We start from the raw sequence: 16,802 nt of genomic DNA, 5'->3' as shown, positions 1-16,802 counted from the left end.
CTGCGGTGAAGACGACAGAGCTCTCTGGAACCTCTTGCCATCTGAGGGCCCAAAGCAGGTAGAAGTTATTTATTTTCTGACTGCCTCAAGTCCTCTAGAGGCTTCACAAAACATGCAACAGAAGGCAGGCCCTGTCCACCAGGCCTATGATTTATGGAACTGCAGTACATCTGGGTTTCATCAACTTTTAAGGACAAAAACATTTACAGCCCACTTTTCTCCAGAGACTCAAAGTGGCAAACAAATGCAAACAGCATTTGCAGATGGAGCTGTGCAAGCATACCCCCTTTACCACATGCATAACCCAATGTAGGGCACGCCCCTCCAAAGCATCTCACAGCCAACTTTGAAGACATTTTTTCTCTGCTAGGGTTGCCGACTTCTAGGTGGGGCCTGAGTTCTCCTGGAATTACAACATCTCTGGACTACAGATATCAGTTCCCCTGGAGGAAATGGCAGCTTCAGAGAGCAAACTCTGTGATATGCCATAAATTCTAGGTAAAAACCCTCTCCCACATTCCCCCTTCCACAGGCAGTGCCCCCCAAACCTTCAGTAATTTCTCAGAGTCTTGGGAAAAGAGTACGGCATTTAAATTCTATATATGGTAAAAGCGGCACTGCTTTTACATGCTCAGAAATGTAAGTGCAAGGATCTACTTTCATTGAAAGATTGGATTGGAAAGATGATGGCCTTAGCTGAGATGGCCAAACTTACAACGTTCATCAGAAACAAAATGCTGTCTATATTCATGGCAAATCAGAAACCCTTTATGCAGGGCTTTTTTTCTGGGGAAAGAGGTGGGGGAACTCAGTGGGTTGCCCTTGGAGAAAATGGTCACATGGCCGGTGGCCCCGCCCCCTGATCTCCAGACAGAGGGGAGTTGAGATGGCCCTCCGCACTGCTGAGCAGCACGGAGGGCCATCTCAACTCCCCTCTGTCTGGAGATCAGGGGGCGGGGCCACCGGCCATGTGACCATTTTCAAGAGGTTCCAGAACTCCATTCCCCCGCGTTCCCCCTGAAAAAAAGCCCTGCCTTTATAGATTATCTGCGAGAGATGAAGAAAAATGAATGCATGATTTGTGGTTTTGATTTTTAAGAATAAGGATCTGGGATATCAAGAAGAGACACAGAAAAAAGATATAAATGAGACCACAAGCTGATTGACACGAGGGAGGAAGTGCTGGAGGTGAAAAACTGTAAATGCTTATGCTCTTTACTGTTTTTTTTACCTTGTACATAGGCCACTGTTGGCTCTTTGTAGTTGTGTTTTTGTTATGTTTAACTTTCCGTCTTTGCACTATCTTTTAACTTTTCTACAATAAAATGTTTTTTTTTAAAAAGTAATTTCTCAGACTGGATGTGGCAACTCTACCCACAATCCCAGATTGTCATTGTTTAATTGCCATTCATGCCCTGCCCCTCCACGCAAGGTATTAAGGGAATCCTGAGATGTTCACCCTGCTACAGCCAACTCTGGTGGGTGTTGTCCAAGCCACCAGGTAACTTCTTTCCCATTGAGAATGTTACCCACCCCTCCAAATTCCATGGAGATAGATCAAGATGGGTTGCCATGTTAGTCCATCTTTAGCAGTAGAAATGAGCAAGAGTCCAGTAGCACCTATAACAAAATTTGTGGCAGGGTATGAGTTTTCGTGAGTCACAGTTCACTTCTTCAGATACAGGCTCCTACCCTACCACAGATTTTTGTTAGTCTTATAGGTGCTACTGGACACTTGCTCTTTCCTACTCCAAATTCCAGAGGACTCCTAAAGCACTAGGAATGTGAAGGTTCTGGTGCAGAAATGCAATGATGGTACTAAAACGTCAGACCCTGATTGCCCTCGCAAGGCAGAAGCACAAAGATAGTCAAAAATGCTCATTCCATCAGTCTGACCCAGGATTATTGCTTTCACATGGCAATCAGCCAAGGCTGAAGTCAGAACCAAAAAAAAGAGGAATAGAGCAACACGTGGCCTTCTACAAGCAAGGAGGACATCTCAGCGGTACCCAGTTCCCTGAGCATCCCTAATGTTCCCTGAATATTTTTTTTGTCAATTATGTCAGGTTCTGCCAAGGGCACTGCCCTGTGAGATGTTTGCCTGCCTGCCTGCCTGCCCCTCCTCTCTCCTTCCTTCTCTCCCTCTCTCCCTGCTCCACCTGTCAGCCACACCCCCTTCCTGCACTCTAGCTGCAGCCCCAGCTGGATCAGGCAGTCACACCTGAGTTTGCTCTGCTGGCTGCCCTGAGCTGTCACACCTGTGCCCCCTTGGCTGGCTGCCAAGCTCTCTCTACTGGGCTGGCTGCTTGGGGCAGGCACACCTGTGCCTCCTTGGCTGTCTGTCCTGCTTCTCCTGCAGCGTGCCTCAGGCAGCTCCACCTGGGGTTGTTTTGCTCCCAGCTGCCCCTTCCCAGTCTCCTCTAGCCTGCCTGCTGAGTGAGGTGTGACCCAATGCTGTCTTTCAGCTTCTGTCAGTGAGTCTGCTGGTGGTCTCACTGTCTGGCCACCTCTGACGCCCGTGCCCCCTCCTTCCTGGCTTGGGCTCCTATTCTCTCACCAGAGGGTGGGGCTGGCTGGCTTCCTTCTGCCCCGTTTGACTCTCCAGGGCTTGGGTGTCCCTTCCCTTTCCTCTGTTGCTGGGCGTGGCATGGCCTTGGTGTCTGTTTGAAGGCTGAACAGTGGTCGTCTGGCTGTCTCCCCTCCCCTTTTCCTGCTAAGTCCGGGGGCAGAGCCTCAGACCCCGGACAAATTATATATGATGGCTGTTTTAAAAACCCCGAGGTAACATCCAACAAAATGCAAGCACATTGGTTACAATCCAGCTGAAGGTGGATTTTGATCATAAACCCTGTCACCTTGTGGGGAGGGGGGGAAAGCAATTAAAATGATATGCTGATATTAATAGCACGTGCTATGTTCATCGCTATTTTAATTGTTTTATTGCTAAAGCAATTAACTGGAGGCGAGGCAGTAGTCTGAGGAGATTGGAAAGAAATTTGACCATTTCCCATTCTCAACACCCCCCCCCCCACAGTTATCATTCTAGTAAAAGCAACTCAAACACGATAATTTGATTAATTATTTACTTTAATGACAGGTTCAAACAAGTAGGAGGTAGCTGGGAATGTTTTTGCTGCCATGTTGCCTCTACGTTTAGTTTGGGGAAAGGGGAGGGGTTGTGTTTGTACATTCCAACTGGATATCTGATCGTATCTAAACACTAATGTAAAAACCACAAATCACTGGTGTGTTTAATATACACGGGCCCTTCCTGAGGCCAAGCAGTTCTTGAAGCTCAGGTTCAAAAATCAAAGGTTGAACTTCTCTTAAGGTCTCGTTCTCAGCACGCCCCATTTAAATAATACCTGGGCCTATTATTTAAATGCACAAGAAATAATATCTGCCCCCCAGGGATCTATAACAGAGTCGGGAGTTTGCTACTTTCTACAAGTCGTTCTGCAGGCTGAACACCAGGGGGCAGAAGGGAGACGTGAAGAAAGGCAGGCTGATCCAGAAAACTCTGGCAATGAACTTTTCAGATGTTTTTGCAGTCCTTTTACAGCTGCCTTCCGTGCTGCACCACGAGTCTTTCTGTATTGATGCACAACTTGAGCCCGGAGTCTAAAGCCCAGTGACCTCAGAGCGCACCTGGCACTGCCCAGAGAAGGGTTTTATTTATTCAACAAAGCGAGAAAAACCAAAAACGGGGCAGCAACCTGAACAGCTTACAGTGTAAACTTGGATGGCTGATGGAGGAACGAGGTTGTGTACGTGCAAGGACACGTACTTGAGCTTTTTTTGGCTAGGTGGGAGGGACAAGGGGTTAAATCTAAGGCTGCACGGAACAGGTGGGGTTGGAAAAGGGGGAACGACTTCACGTAGGTGCTCTGGGAGGGAGTTGCAGGTACTAGATGCGGCCAAGGCAGGGCAGCTAAGACTTACGCAGCACAGTCCTAATTCAGTTTACGCAGAAAACTTAATGGAAGAACTTGATTGAGGTGAGGTAGGGTCACGGCACTGGCAGGGTATCAATTCGCTCACAATTCGTGCAGAAGGCCCCCGACAGTTTCAGTTAAAAGAGCATCCGATCAGGCATCTGATGAAGAGAACTTGATTCTCGAAAGCTTATGCTACAATAAAATAAAATTGGTTAGTCTTAAAGGTGCTACTGGACTCTTTTTGATTTTCCTTCTCTGAAAGACCCTGGAATGCAGCTGCCCATCAGGGAAGCCAATGCTGACCTCGGCAGACGCGCCGGTCTGACTGGAGGCTTCATGCGAGCTCAAAGGCTCTCAGGCCCTAATAAGAGACGTAATAAGAGCCTAATAAGGCTGTAGCTTAACCTGCTGAGGGTGGTGGGGTGGGAGGAATGAAGATCACAGGCAGGGATTCTTCAGGATATAAGAAACATAGGATGAGAGAAAGAACGAGGGGAAATGAGGGAAAGAATGTGCAGTGCTCTAAAACACCTCACTCATGCCGGTTTCAGAAGGCGCGGCTTTCCACGGTCCAGTTCAGCAACAGTGCACACAAAGGGGAGAGAGGGAAGCTCTCTGGGGCACTTCACCGTGGAACATTAGCCCCCATTGTCCCAGTCTTTGCACTTTTTTTTGCTGTCAAGTCACAGCTGACTTATGGTGACCCCTCCATGGGCTTTTCAAAAGCAAGAGATGTTCCAGGCAGTTTGCCATTGCCTGCCTTCTGCATATCAACCCTGATTTCCTTGCTGGTCTCCCATCCAAATACTGACCAGGGCCATCTCTGCTTAGCTTCCGAAAGCTGACAAGATTGGGTTACCCTGGGCCATCCAGGTCAAAACATTAAGCTTACCTGTAGAACTGTATTATATCCCCTTCGTTTTCGAACCCGAAAAGCCTCATAATCTTTAGCTCTTCTCATCAGAAAAGTTCTCTGATCTCTGAATCGGGTTGATTGCCCTTTCCGGAGCAAATTAAACCCTGCCCCCAAAACACATAGGAAGTTTATTTATTTACTTACTTTATTTATACTCATCCTTTCTCCCCAGCAAAGACCCAAAGTGGTTTACATCATTCGCTTTCAATTTATCCTCACAACGACCCTGTGAGGTAGGTTAGGCTGAGAGTGTGTGACTGGCCCAAGATCACCCAGCAGGCTTCTATGGCAGAGTGGGAAATCGAACCTGTGTCTCCCAGATCCTAGTCTGATACTTTAACCACTACACCACACTGTCTTTCCCTGTTCACAGCATGGCACAGCAGTCTGTGAAGAAGACAGAATAGACCTGGGCAGGATATCCTATCAGAACACGGTTCCTTTCCCAAGGTACAGTTTAAAGCAGATGGCTTATTGTGACAGCAAAAGGGCAGGATTGATACTTCCTGCAAACAAACGGAACAACAATTCCATTTACCAGATTACATGAGAGAAGACAGTATCCGTCTTCGTGTCAAGATGCATGAAGATTGCTGCCACATGGGGCGAGGAAACTGCTCCCTACGGTATACTCCCACGCAAACTGAGGCCGCGAAGGTGTTCTTAGACGACACTTAGTATACAAGACACCATTCCAGACAGATGTAAGATTAAATGGGCCATTATTCTATTATACTATATCTTGTGTAGAGTTGGGATAAAAAGATCACCTAGAAGGAAAGAAGGAAGGCAGAGTTCTCCGGTGATTGGAAATAAGCAGTGCCTGACACCACCTGTTCCTCTGTCATTCCATCTCATGGGATCAGGGCCATGTCAGGGGTCGACTCGGTTGGTCAACTACAGCTTGTCCTGGGGACCTCACATTTTCCCTCTGGGTGGCAGCGTGGATGAGTCCCAAAATGAGGGCAATAGCAACACAGTGGGCCCAGTCAAGGAGGGGGACTCTCATCTCTCTACACGAGACGGTTCATCAACGTTAACTGGGAAGCATAGATTGAAAAGACAGAACTGGCGGAGATAGGTCCTCAGAGGGTTTGTCAATTTCATTTTTGCCTCCCTGAAGGCTCTGTCAATTTCACCTCTCCAGTCTAAAACTGTGTGGGATCACAACCAGAGGGCAGCAGGGAATAGAAATGGGTTGGGGCTTGGACCTGGAGAGGTTCTAAAGGGCTGGAGTTTCCCTTCTGCCATTTCACAGCCCCTTCACACAGCTCCAGCGTATAGCAAAGCCTTTGCCCTGCCGCCAGCTCTGTCTTTTTAAACTATCCCTCCCGGCTAACATTGACCCTCCTGAACGTGTTCTTCACATGTCAGATGTCTCGTGTAGAGAGACTCCGAGAGACACTCCCAGCTCTGGAATGTTCTCCCTCTCAGCCATTTATCGGCTAACAAGCAAGGAAAAGAAAGACAATGGACATTTATCTGTGTCTCTGCCACCGATCAATGTTTCTGCTACAGATCCTGGTTTGAAATGTAGTCAGTCCTTCCACCGGGCCTGTAAGACAGAGATGTTGCACCAGGCATATGGCAGAGGCTAGGCTGGGCCCCCGCTGGCCATACTTGACTTGACTTGAAAAGATCTGTCCACCACTCTCTATATATCTATAGATATGGATATATGGGCCATGTCTGAAATGAAGTAACTCTTCCATCACCATCTGAGGAGAAGTTTTTATTGTATGTAGTGTTTTAAATTTTATTGTAATGTTTCATCTGACGAAGAGAACTGTGGTTCTCGAAAGCTTATGCTATAGTAAAGTTGGTTCGTCTTAAAGGTGCTACTGGACTCTGTACTATTTTGCTACTACAGACTAACACGGCTGACTCCTCTGGTTTGAAACAGACATTGGCTTTCAGGTTACATATTAGCAGGGCTTTTTTCCCATGGGAATGCGGTAGAACAGAGTTCCGGCACTTCTTAAAAATGGTCACATGGCCGGTGGCCCCGCCCCCTGATCTCCAGACAAAGGGGAGTTTAGATTGCTTTCCGTGCCACCAGCACGGAGGGCAATCTCAACTCCCCTCTGTCTGGAGATTAGGGGGTGGGGGCACCGGCTATGTGACCCTTTTTGCCGAGGGCAACTTAAACTTTAAAAAACTCCCCCCCCTGTTCCAGCTGATCCAAAGTGACGTCATTGTGCAGTCTCAAGTTCCACCATCTCTTTTCCCAGAAAAAAAGCCCTGCATATTAGAATTCCACAGATGAGCTTGCAGAGCACAACCTTTCTTAATTGGTTCATTTTTAAGCAAGAAAGGTACACATAGCAACGCTGACCCAAATTCAACCACAGTTCAAAACTTAAGACAATAATCCTTCCTAAGAGAACAAATCAATCCTTTCGGCTGCAATCTCAATATTCGGCATTTTTCCAAGGAACGTCTCCATTTCTCAATCATTGGCACCACTCGGCCAGGACATTATTGTTCCTGGCAACCGGAGAATAATCTCTTTTAATAAACCAGCTGTGCAATCCTATGCACAATTACTCCAGTAGGCTTAGGCCAGATAACTCTGCAAAGGATTGCACTCGAAGCTTCCTAATGATAAGCAAACTTAGAAACAACAGCCTTTCCCTGCCCTTGGCAGCAACCTCCAGCACCTTGTAAGATAAAGACTTCAGGCTTTACATCAGATTGCAGGTTCCCATTCCTTATTGTCAGCTGTACATAAATCAGATCCGTCCTCCTACACAAAACAGCAATCAAGTTCCGATCAGGGCCGTTTCCAGACGGCCCCCCGCCTCGCGAAACGTCGCGCGTCGTCGCGCGTCGTTGCGCAGAAAACGCGAAATATCGCGTTTTCTCGCGCGAGTTTTGCGCGACGTCGCGCAAAACTCGCGCGAGAAAACGCGATATTTCGCGTTTTCTGCGCAACGACGCGCAACGACGCGCGACGTTTCGCGAGGCGGGGGGCCGTCTGGAAACGGCCCAGCTTACTTTCTTTAGATTCAGCTGCCAGTGTCTTCAGCCCAGCTTCCCCTGTCATGCAAACTACGGGCCAAGCTACAAATGATGAATGACACTTGAAGGGCAAGTGAACAGACTCACATGTATTCCTCCCTGTTCACTTGCCCTCCACTGGATCACATAGTGCAGGGCAAGTGAACAGGGAGGAATACATGTGAGTCTGTTCACTTGCCCTTCAAGTGTCATTCGTCACTTGTAGGTTGACCCTAAGACCCTTTGTCACGCTGAATCTCCCTACATCTATCCAAACTCTTTCCAGCTGTGATGTCCTAAATTGGACCCTCTGATCCGGCTCAGACCTAAGCAACATGTCAAACAGTCTAATGACTCCCCTTGTCTTCCATTCCATTCAATCATTCAATTTAGTTGAAGCTAAAACTCACATTTGCTCTTTTATGAGTTATATTATACCACCAGCTCACATGCCTCTCCCATATTCTCTCTTCTCCTTTTTCGGAAGAACAGCCACCTCCTGGCCAAACCAAATGTGACTCTCAAAGACCAGTGACTGGATCTCCCCACAGTTGTTAAAAGAAAGAAAAGTCGTGTGCGACTCCAAGAGGGATATAACTCTACCCACCCAATTCTGCCAATCAAAACTTGCCCCCTGACCAAGCTGTTCTTCCCCTTTGAAGGAAACAAACCAACAACAGAACTGTCTTCTCTTTGCCCATCTTTTCTTCCTTCCATCGCTGTAGCATAAGGGATGCGGTTTTGAAAGGCAATTTTCTTTCGTTGGCAGTTTTTGCATGGGAAGTCAGCACGGTATAGTGTTTGGTGTCAGACTAGGCTCTGAGAGCCAAGCTACAAGAGATGAATTACATGACGAGGAACAGGTGAAGGGAGTCGCAATGTTAGCTGGGAAGCTGTTTTAAAAGAGATCGGAAGGCTTTGTCAGTTTCCCCTCTCTACAGAGCCAGTGAGATCTACTCAGAGGGTTTGCTAATTTCCTCTTTGCACCTGGAAGGTTCTGTCCGTTTCACCTCCCCTTCTAGGAGGTGAAGAGGAAATTAACAAACCCTCTGAGCTGTGATCTTCCCTGGCTCTGTAGAGAAGTGAAAATTGACAAAGCCTTCCAATCTCTTTAAAACTCAGCTTCCCGGCTAACATTGCAACTCCCTTCACGTGCTCCTCCTCGTGTAACTCGTCTCTTGTTGCTTAGCTCTGCGAAGGCCAGGTTGGCAACCCTGCTCTGCCATGGGAGGTTAATGGGTGATCTTGAACCATTCACTGTCTCTCAGCCTAACCTCACAGGCTGGTGGTTGTGAGACTAAAATGGGGAGAACGATGTAGTAAGCCACTTTGGGTCTCCGCCGGAGAGAAAAGCAAGGTATAAATATCTAAATAAAATCAAACCAACAAAAACATCCAGGTGGAAGGATTAGCAAGACTCGGTTGCTATTTCCACATTTTGAAAAATAGTGAGAAGAGTCAATCGTGGCTTCTCATCTGACTGGATGCTTGCCCACCAGGTCCCACACCTCTTGCTTCTTGATCTACTGGTCCAGGTTTTTGGTTTATCCCACGTCATTCTTGTACCTCATCGGCAAAGAGCTCAGCAGATGGCTGCATCTGCTCCCAGCTGAGCCACAGAGCCCATTCTCACATAACTGATGATCTATTTCTCTGAAGGGTTCAGCCCATTTTTACTTCTATTACGTTTTTCATTCTCATTTGAGAGGAGAGGAAGCAGTGGGAGGGGGGGTTAAGCAGAATAACAGCTTGAGGGAAATGCATTAAGCAGATCTTTCACTGCAGCCTCCCTGTGGCTTTTTCCCAATTAAAAACACAAGTGAAAAGGAAGGCCAGGTACAAGCTAGTACAGAGAACCAGCACAGAAGAGGCCAAATTGGTACTTCCCAGCTTCTTCCTGGACCCCCTTACCCAACAGAGAACATAACAGTAAGAAATTTAAGTTACTTTCATCTCTGGTTTAATTTTTTAAAAAAAACATTGGAGTAAAGATACACACAGTTGTGCATCATGCTTAGTTTTGATTGGAGGTCGGAGCAGCAAAAGTTTCCAAACCCATTCACTAGGTGAAGTTTATAAGCAATGGGGGGGGGATGAGTCGAGAGGCCCTTGAAACGGAGCTTCAGCAGGAGACAGAGAAACAGAAAAAGACAGTCTGTTCTGCACAGAGCAGTCCTCTGTTCAAATAGCACCTCGTTTCAATTCCAGCCTTTGACCTAGGACAAGATTAAATCGTCTTCCCTGCCCCCACCAAGTCTTGTGTAGATAAAGATATTCCCATCTGTAGATGAGAAGGCAGAATTCAATACCACCCTGGGAGGAAAACCCCACAAAAACTCCACAAAGTGCTGTCTTATAGCCCTGCTTAATAACCAGTTTTGTATCCAAAGACCAGATGTTGCTTGCTCTCTCAGAAGGTATCGTGCTTGTTGTAAAACGAGTGAGTCAGCTCTGCAGAATTTTGGAAAATCCTGCTGAACAAATCAAAAGGGTTTTGTAAAACCAACTCAAGCCAGAAAGCTGTCTGCCTAAGCAGGTTTCTTGAAGCAGACCCCAGAAGGAAGAAAGCACAGATGTGGTAGAATGACCACTGGAGAGTCAGTCTGATGGGAGTGGCTACAGTGCCAGACCAGGATTGGACAGACCTGGGTTCAAATTCCTGCTTAGCCATAAGGCTCTCTGGGTTTCACACCCTGAACCACCTCGCAGGGTTATCGTCAAGATAAGACGGAGGAGGGGCAAATCTGCGCTCCTTGGCAGAAAGGCAAAATAAGACAGATCTAAAAATACGATGACCCATGTACACACAGTCAAGTATTACTTCATAGTGCTGAAGTGGTCAGGTTGCAAATCAGCATTCTGCTGGTTTGACTCCCACGACTGCCAAGAGCTCTGCAGGTGGCCTTGGGTCAGCCACTCCTCTCAGCCCCAGTTGCATTGTAAGGAAAATAACAACACTAACTTTGTTCACAGCTCTGAGGGGGGCATTGATCCAGAAGGGTGGTATATAAGCACACTATTGTTGTTATTTATCGTATTTGCAGTCCACCCTTCCTCTTTGAAACCCAGAGTGACACAGAAGGGGCTCTCCTATTTTACTTTTACTACAACCTAGTGAGGTAGGCAATGCTGAGAGCATAGGACCAGGTCAAGATAACCTAGAGAGCATCACTGCTGTGGGGACTGGTTCCCAAGTCTCTGCAATCCGAGTATAATGCAGAAGCCACTAGATCACACTGAATGTTTGTTCTTTATACCTCTTCGAAGCACCTGAGGGTTTTAGGTGGCATTGCTGTTAAGGTAATTTGTCTTTAATGATGCTTCTTTACTACAGGAAGGCCGTGGATGGATCGGTGGAGGGACACATGATTTGCATGCAGAAGTACCCAGATTTAATCTCCCGTTACAATCTTTCAGAGAGCTCTGCCGGGAAAGACCTTTGCCTGAGATCCTGGAAAGCTGCTGTCTATCAGGTGAGGCAACACTCGACCTGCTGGATCAGTTGACGTATATAAAAAACAGACAAGCAGGAAGGAATTTTCTCCTGCTCGCCTTGGTCAGGAGGACAAACACAATGAGGAGGAGCTAGAAGCCTTGCTCGCATTCAGACATGCTTGGAGAGAGAGATTTTAACTGGATTGTTTCCTCGTCCTGGCAGAACAAAAGAGTTAACGAATGATTAATGATTCAGAAGGGAAGAGAATGGAGTATTCCAGGCCGGTGAAAAAGAATTCTGCTCACTGATTCGCTCCTGCGTGAAGCAGCAGCCAGGGACGGACAAAGAACCCTACAGGCAGGGACGGACAGGAGCATCTGGCAATCTGGCATTTGCCAGAAAGGCCACTAGGTGGCGCTGTGTTCAGGCAAGCACACGCAGCACTGGCAGAGAAGAGGGAGAAGTCCTTCCGTGGGACTCCGTGGCAAAACGCAGAATTGCAGCAGGGGCCACAGGTCGTGCATAGTCGCTAATGAACAAAATGAATAATCCTGACATTGTGGATCCTGCTTCCCATCAGCCCTTGCCCTGAGCAAAAATGTTGCTGTTATTGAAGTTAAGCAGTCAGTGGGCGTAGGGAAGAGGGAGGGACTTTACATCCAGTAGAAGTTGAATGTCCTGCAAGGACTATTCTTCTAGTATTTCCGAGCTGCCTTTGCGATTTTTATTCTGGGGTAAAGCCTTAGAACGCCCTGACCTGGATAGCCCAGGTGAGCCTGATCTCGTCAAATCTCAGAAGCTAAGCTGGGTCAGCCTTGGTTAGTAATTGGATGGGAGACCTCCAGCGAGGACCAGGGTTGCAGAGGCAGGAAATGGCAAACCAGCTCTCTTAGTCTCTTGCCATGAAAACCCCACCAGGGGTCGCCATAAGTCAGCTATGACTTGAAGGCCCTCTACACACAAAGTCTTCGAATATTATTAAAAATGTTATCCCATGACATTCATGATCGGTTGTTTTTACAGTTCCAGTTTTTCCACTTTTCATTTGGCTGGAATCCCATCGTTGCTTAGGACTATCCACCTCTCCAACCTCACCGCCAGGGTTGATGCCACGGAGCCAAAATAAATTATGGAACCTGGTTAGGAGACTAGAGTGGGAGTATTCTCTTCCCCCTTGGGAAATCTGCCTCACTTCTTGTGGGAGTTCTTGAAAGCTGAAAGCTGGCAGTACCCGGAGGGCTCCAATCTTCAGCATATGGGATGAAAGTTCCCTCTAAAGTCCTCTCGTCATATAAGCTGCAACAGTCATTGAGGCAGGAATGAGCCGGATTTTAGTGAGGACACCTCCAGGGAAGCAATTCCAGATGGCAGGATTCTATTACTTATTAATTCCTATATATATAGTATTTAAATTCTATTATATATATAATAGAGACAGTGTGATATAGTACTTATAGTGCTGGATTAGGATCTGGGGAAAACCCCTTCAAAATCCCCACTTAGCCATGAGGCTCTTTGGATGATCTCCGGCCAGTCACTTCCTCTGAGACTAACCTGCAGGGTTGTTGTGCACGCAAATGGGAAAACCATGCATGCTGCCAGGAGCCCCTTGGAGGCAAAGCATGAGAAAAATACAGCAGATAGGCTATTTATCCTGCTCCTCTTGCGAAGAGCTCTTGAGCACATGCTTGATTTCCCTCCCTCCGATTTTATAATCACAACAGCCCGGTGAGGTAGTAAGGCTGCAAGAAAAAACCCAGTGAGCTTTATGGGTCAGCTGAGTAGAGACTTGAATCTTGGACTCTACAGTTCTAGTCTTACACCCACCACTACGTGGCACAGGCTGTCTAGAGACACCTCACTTGTCAGCTGGTCAGCATCTAGCCCCTAGTGAGCTCTCCGTGGTCCTGAGAGTTTGCAGACTACCCTGGACTTATGCCCACACTTTGACAGAGAGCTATCCTGGGTCCTGACTAGCTTGCTACCTACCCAGATTCCTGATACACCTTGCTAGTCCCTCCCTGCTGACACCATCCTGAACCAACTGCTATGCTGTCTTAACTTATTCCAAGTAAAGGAAACTCTCCCGTTGTGACATTTAGCATTCATCAACGTTGCCTGCTTTTCCATCGCACTCCCCCCCTCCAAGAGGGAATAGTTTCTTCCCTTGGCCAGAGTGAGTCACAGCCATTAGCTATATTCCCAAGGCATTTGGATAAAGCCTTTGTGGTTCAATGAGAAGAATTAACAGGCACTCTGCATATCAAAGAGGAAAAGTAGGGGAGGGAATAAAGTTTCCCTCTTCAAAGGAAAAACAGTATCCCTGGAAATACAATGGAACTGCAAGGCGGTGCGGCATGGCCAGTTGTCAGATCTGATGATTTTCAATCATGCGTTGTTCATTTGAAATAGATCCAGAGAATCTATCGTGGATAGAGAACTGTGAACTATCACAAAGTGAGCTGTGGTTCTCGAAAGCTTATGCTACAATAAAGTTGGTTCGTCTTTAAGGTGCTACCGGTCTCTTTACTATTTTGTTCATTTGAAAGGAAAGGAGGTACCTCATTTTTCAGTTAGCAGAGAAAAGCTTAACACAGACGCTAACTCCGATTTGTAACAATGCATCATTAACTGTATCCTGCCCAATCAACCAACGTGACTGGTGATGAAAAATAAAAGAGAATCATTTTTAAAACTGTATATAAAAATTAAGTTGAAACAGGACACCTATGAAGCCATTAAGAGCCAGGATTGCACCCACACTACTGCTGTTATCAGTGCCCAGACACTTATTTTAAATAAACTTTTCTGAAAAGAAAAGCCACCAGCTGCCTAATACTAAAGAATCGTCTCAACAGAAATCAGAGAGTTTCTGGATGGAATATTCAACAGGCATTATCTCTGACAGACACTTTTCTCTTGTGCATACATCAGTGCTCAGTGGATGCCTCCTCAAGGTCTCCTCTGAGACAGTTTGGTGTAGTGGCTAAGAGCATCAGGACTCTAATCTGGAGAGCCAGGTTTGATTCCTCGCTCCTCCTCTTGAAGCCAGCTGGGTGACCTTGGGTCAGTCACAGCTTCTCAGAGCTCTCTCAGTCCCACCCTCCTCACAGGGTGATGGTTGTGAGGATAATAACTTTGTAAATCATTCTGAGTGGGCGTCAAGTTGTCCTGAAGGGCAGCATATAATTTGAATGTTGTTGTTGTTATTATTATTAGTCTGATTTCTGCAAAACATAGCATTTATTTTCAATCAGAATTCTAGAAGCGAAGCAAACGCATGCAGTGTTGCCTCCTCTGGGTAATCTATTAAAAGCACAAGAGTATGGAAAGGGTTTCAGCACAGATCTTTGGACTATCTGTCCACCAGCTGTCCCGCCTAACTTTCCTGCTGCTGGGCCGTATGGCTTAGGATGGATTTTGGCACGCTATCGGCCCAAAGCGCACAATGATTTTTGAAGCCACAAAGTCAACACAAGGCCTCTTTTGGTTTCCACTTTCACACAGGCAACTAGCCCTTCCGAAAGGGTCCCTACTATGCAGCCAAGTCGTATTGAAATCCGGCTGCAATTTCAGGACGTGTTTTCCGTTGTGCGAAGGGATGATCCTGAACTGTCACATGAACCAGCCGCACCTCTCCAAAACTGCGCTCTGTCCGGCCTGGGTCCCACATGCCCCTGACAGCTGATGCACAACCTGTTTTAATGACAGAGCTATTGAGCAAACGCAAAGGTTGGGATCACCTACCTTCCGCGATGCATGTTTCTCTGAACTGTCCACATCTCCATCCAGGAATGGCATCGCAAAGGAGCTAAGATCCTGGAACAAAAGAGAAGCGAAAAGTATAATCTTTAAAGAGTTGTAGTTCGGTGGCGGAGCGTTTCTTCTGCATGCATAAGGTCCCGCATGAACCCCTAAAATCTCCAGTTAAAAGGATAAGGTGGTGTGAAGATATCCTGATACCCTGAAGCGCGCTGCTGCCAGTCAAAGATGGACAATGCTGATGCGGCATTTTCGTGTGTTTAAGGAAGCCCTGGTGGTCGTATTTTACTATGTGAATGTCTTAACCCACCTGCCACTAGTCGTTTTCTCCCCAAAATGGCCCCCTTCCCACCCCACTGAGTACCCAGGTGCATGTTTACCTCTTGAATAAAGGTCAAGGTAGTCCCCTGTGCAAGCACCAAGTCATTACTGACCCATGGGGGGACGTCGCATCACGACGTTTTCTTGGCAGATTTTTGTTATGGGGTGGTTTGCCATTGCCTTCTCCGGTCATCTACACTTTACCCCCAGGAAACTGGGTACTCATTTTACCGACCTCGGAAGGATGGAAGGCTGAGTCAACCTTGAGCTGGGCTACCTGAACCCAGCTTCCGCCGGGATCGAACTCAGGTCGTGAGCAGAGCTTGGGCTGCCATACTGCAGCTTACCACTCTGCGCCACGGGACTCTTATACCTCTTGAATATGCAACCTGAAATCCTACTAGGGGAGATGTGCATGTATGGGTGTGTGCGCATTCATGTGTTTAGTGAGACAGCACATGCTTTATGTGCATAAAGTCCCAGGTTCACTCCCAGACAGCCTGAGTGTTTCTTTAAAAGTGCTCAGGCAGTAGATATTGAGAGAGACGTTTCTTTGTCTGAGATTTTGGAGAGTGGTTACTTGGCAAAGTAAACAACATCGGCCTTGATAGATGAACGATCTGACTTGGTATAAAGCAGGCTTATCAGTTCTGACGCACTCTGAGAGAATCGAGCAGAAAACTTCTCACATTAGATTCTTCTACATGTTCTAAATTTTCTCTGAAGGGTCACTGAATTGTGTATTTCAGGAAGAAAGGTGCCTTAATGGTTCCTGACAAAGCTTGGTTTGCCTCTTCATTCACATTACGACTGAACCTTTACGTTTCTGCACCGTTTTCTTTACTGTCGGTCCCTCAGACACCAAATCCTCTAGAGCCCTTATCTGCACGGCAGCTTAAAATCTCTCTCCAGAAAAAACAACATTTATGTTCTCTCAGATATGATACCTGAATGATCTCTGTCTGGTGTGAACAGTTGGAAGCCCCCTCCCCCTGTATTTCAGTTCATTCTCTTTCTAGAAGGTTCTAGACTAGAACACTCTCCAGTGGCACCATGAGGACAATATCCTGAGGCCTAGCTCTAATCTATACCCTATATTTTACATTCCTAAATTGCACACATGCTATACAAGTCAATCATCTGTTACACTAAACACGGCTAGTCATTTTCACCCCTTCCAGGAGGCCGAAAGCATTCAGAATAATCCGTGCATCGTCCTAAATTAAATTCAAAGGAGGCGATACTTTTGTTTCCCATTAATTCACTTCACAATAATTAACAAAAAGCTGGGTGAATGAATGGAAGTATTTGCATTGACAGGTTAGGGGAAATCAGCGATCTACGAGAATTATACTTATGAGGCAAATATGCCCAGCCGTCCTTAATTAAGGAAAATAAATGGCTCTTGCATTCCTCCCCCGCTGCTTGT

At 46.7% G+C, this 16,802-nt stretch overlaps 1 protein-coding gene across 1 annotated transcript in view; it reads right to left on the bottom strand.

Moving 5' to 3' along the window:
* Positions 1 to 16,802, bottom strand: part of PRKAG2 (protein kinase AMP-activated non-catalytic subunit gamma 2) — a 305,929-nt gene that overhangs the window by 205,102 nt on the left and 84,025 nt on the right. Inside the window, exon 2 of the mRNA XM_054991356.1 lies at positions 15,038 to 15,109. Within this exon, the coding sequence (XP_054847331.1) occupies positions 15,038 to 15,109 (72 nt within the window). The remainder of the gene's footprint in view (positions 1 to 15,037; positions 15,110 to 16,802) is intronic.

This window comes from Eublepharis macularius, chromosome 11 (assembly GCF_028583425.1).
Source record: "Eublepharis macularius isolate TG4126 chromosome 11, MPM_Emac_v1.0, whole genome shotgun sequence".
Lineage (NCBI taxonomy): Eukaryota > Metazoa > Chordata > Lepidosauria > Squamata > Eublepharidae > Eublepharis > Eublepharis macularius.
This window is presented reverse-complemented; position numbering and strand designations above follow the sequence as displayed.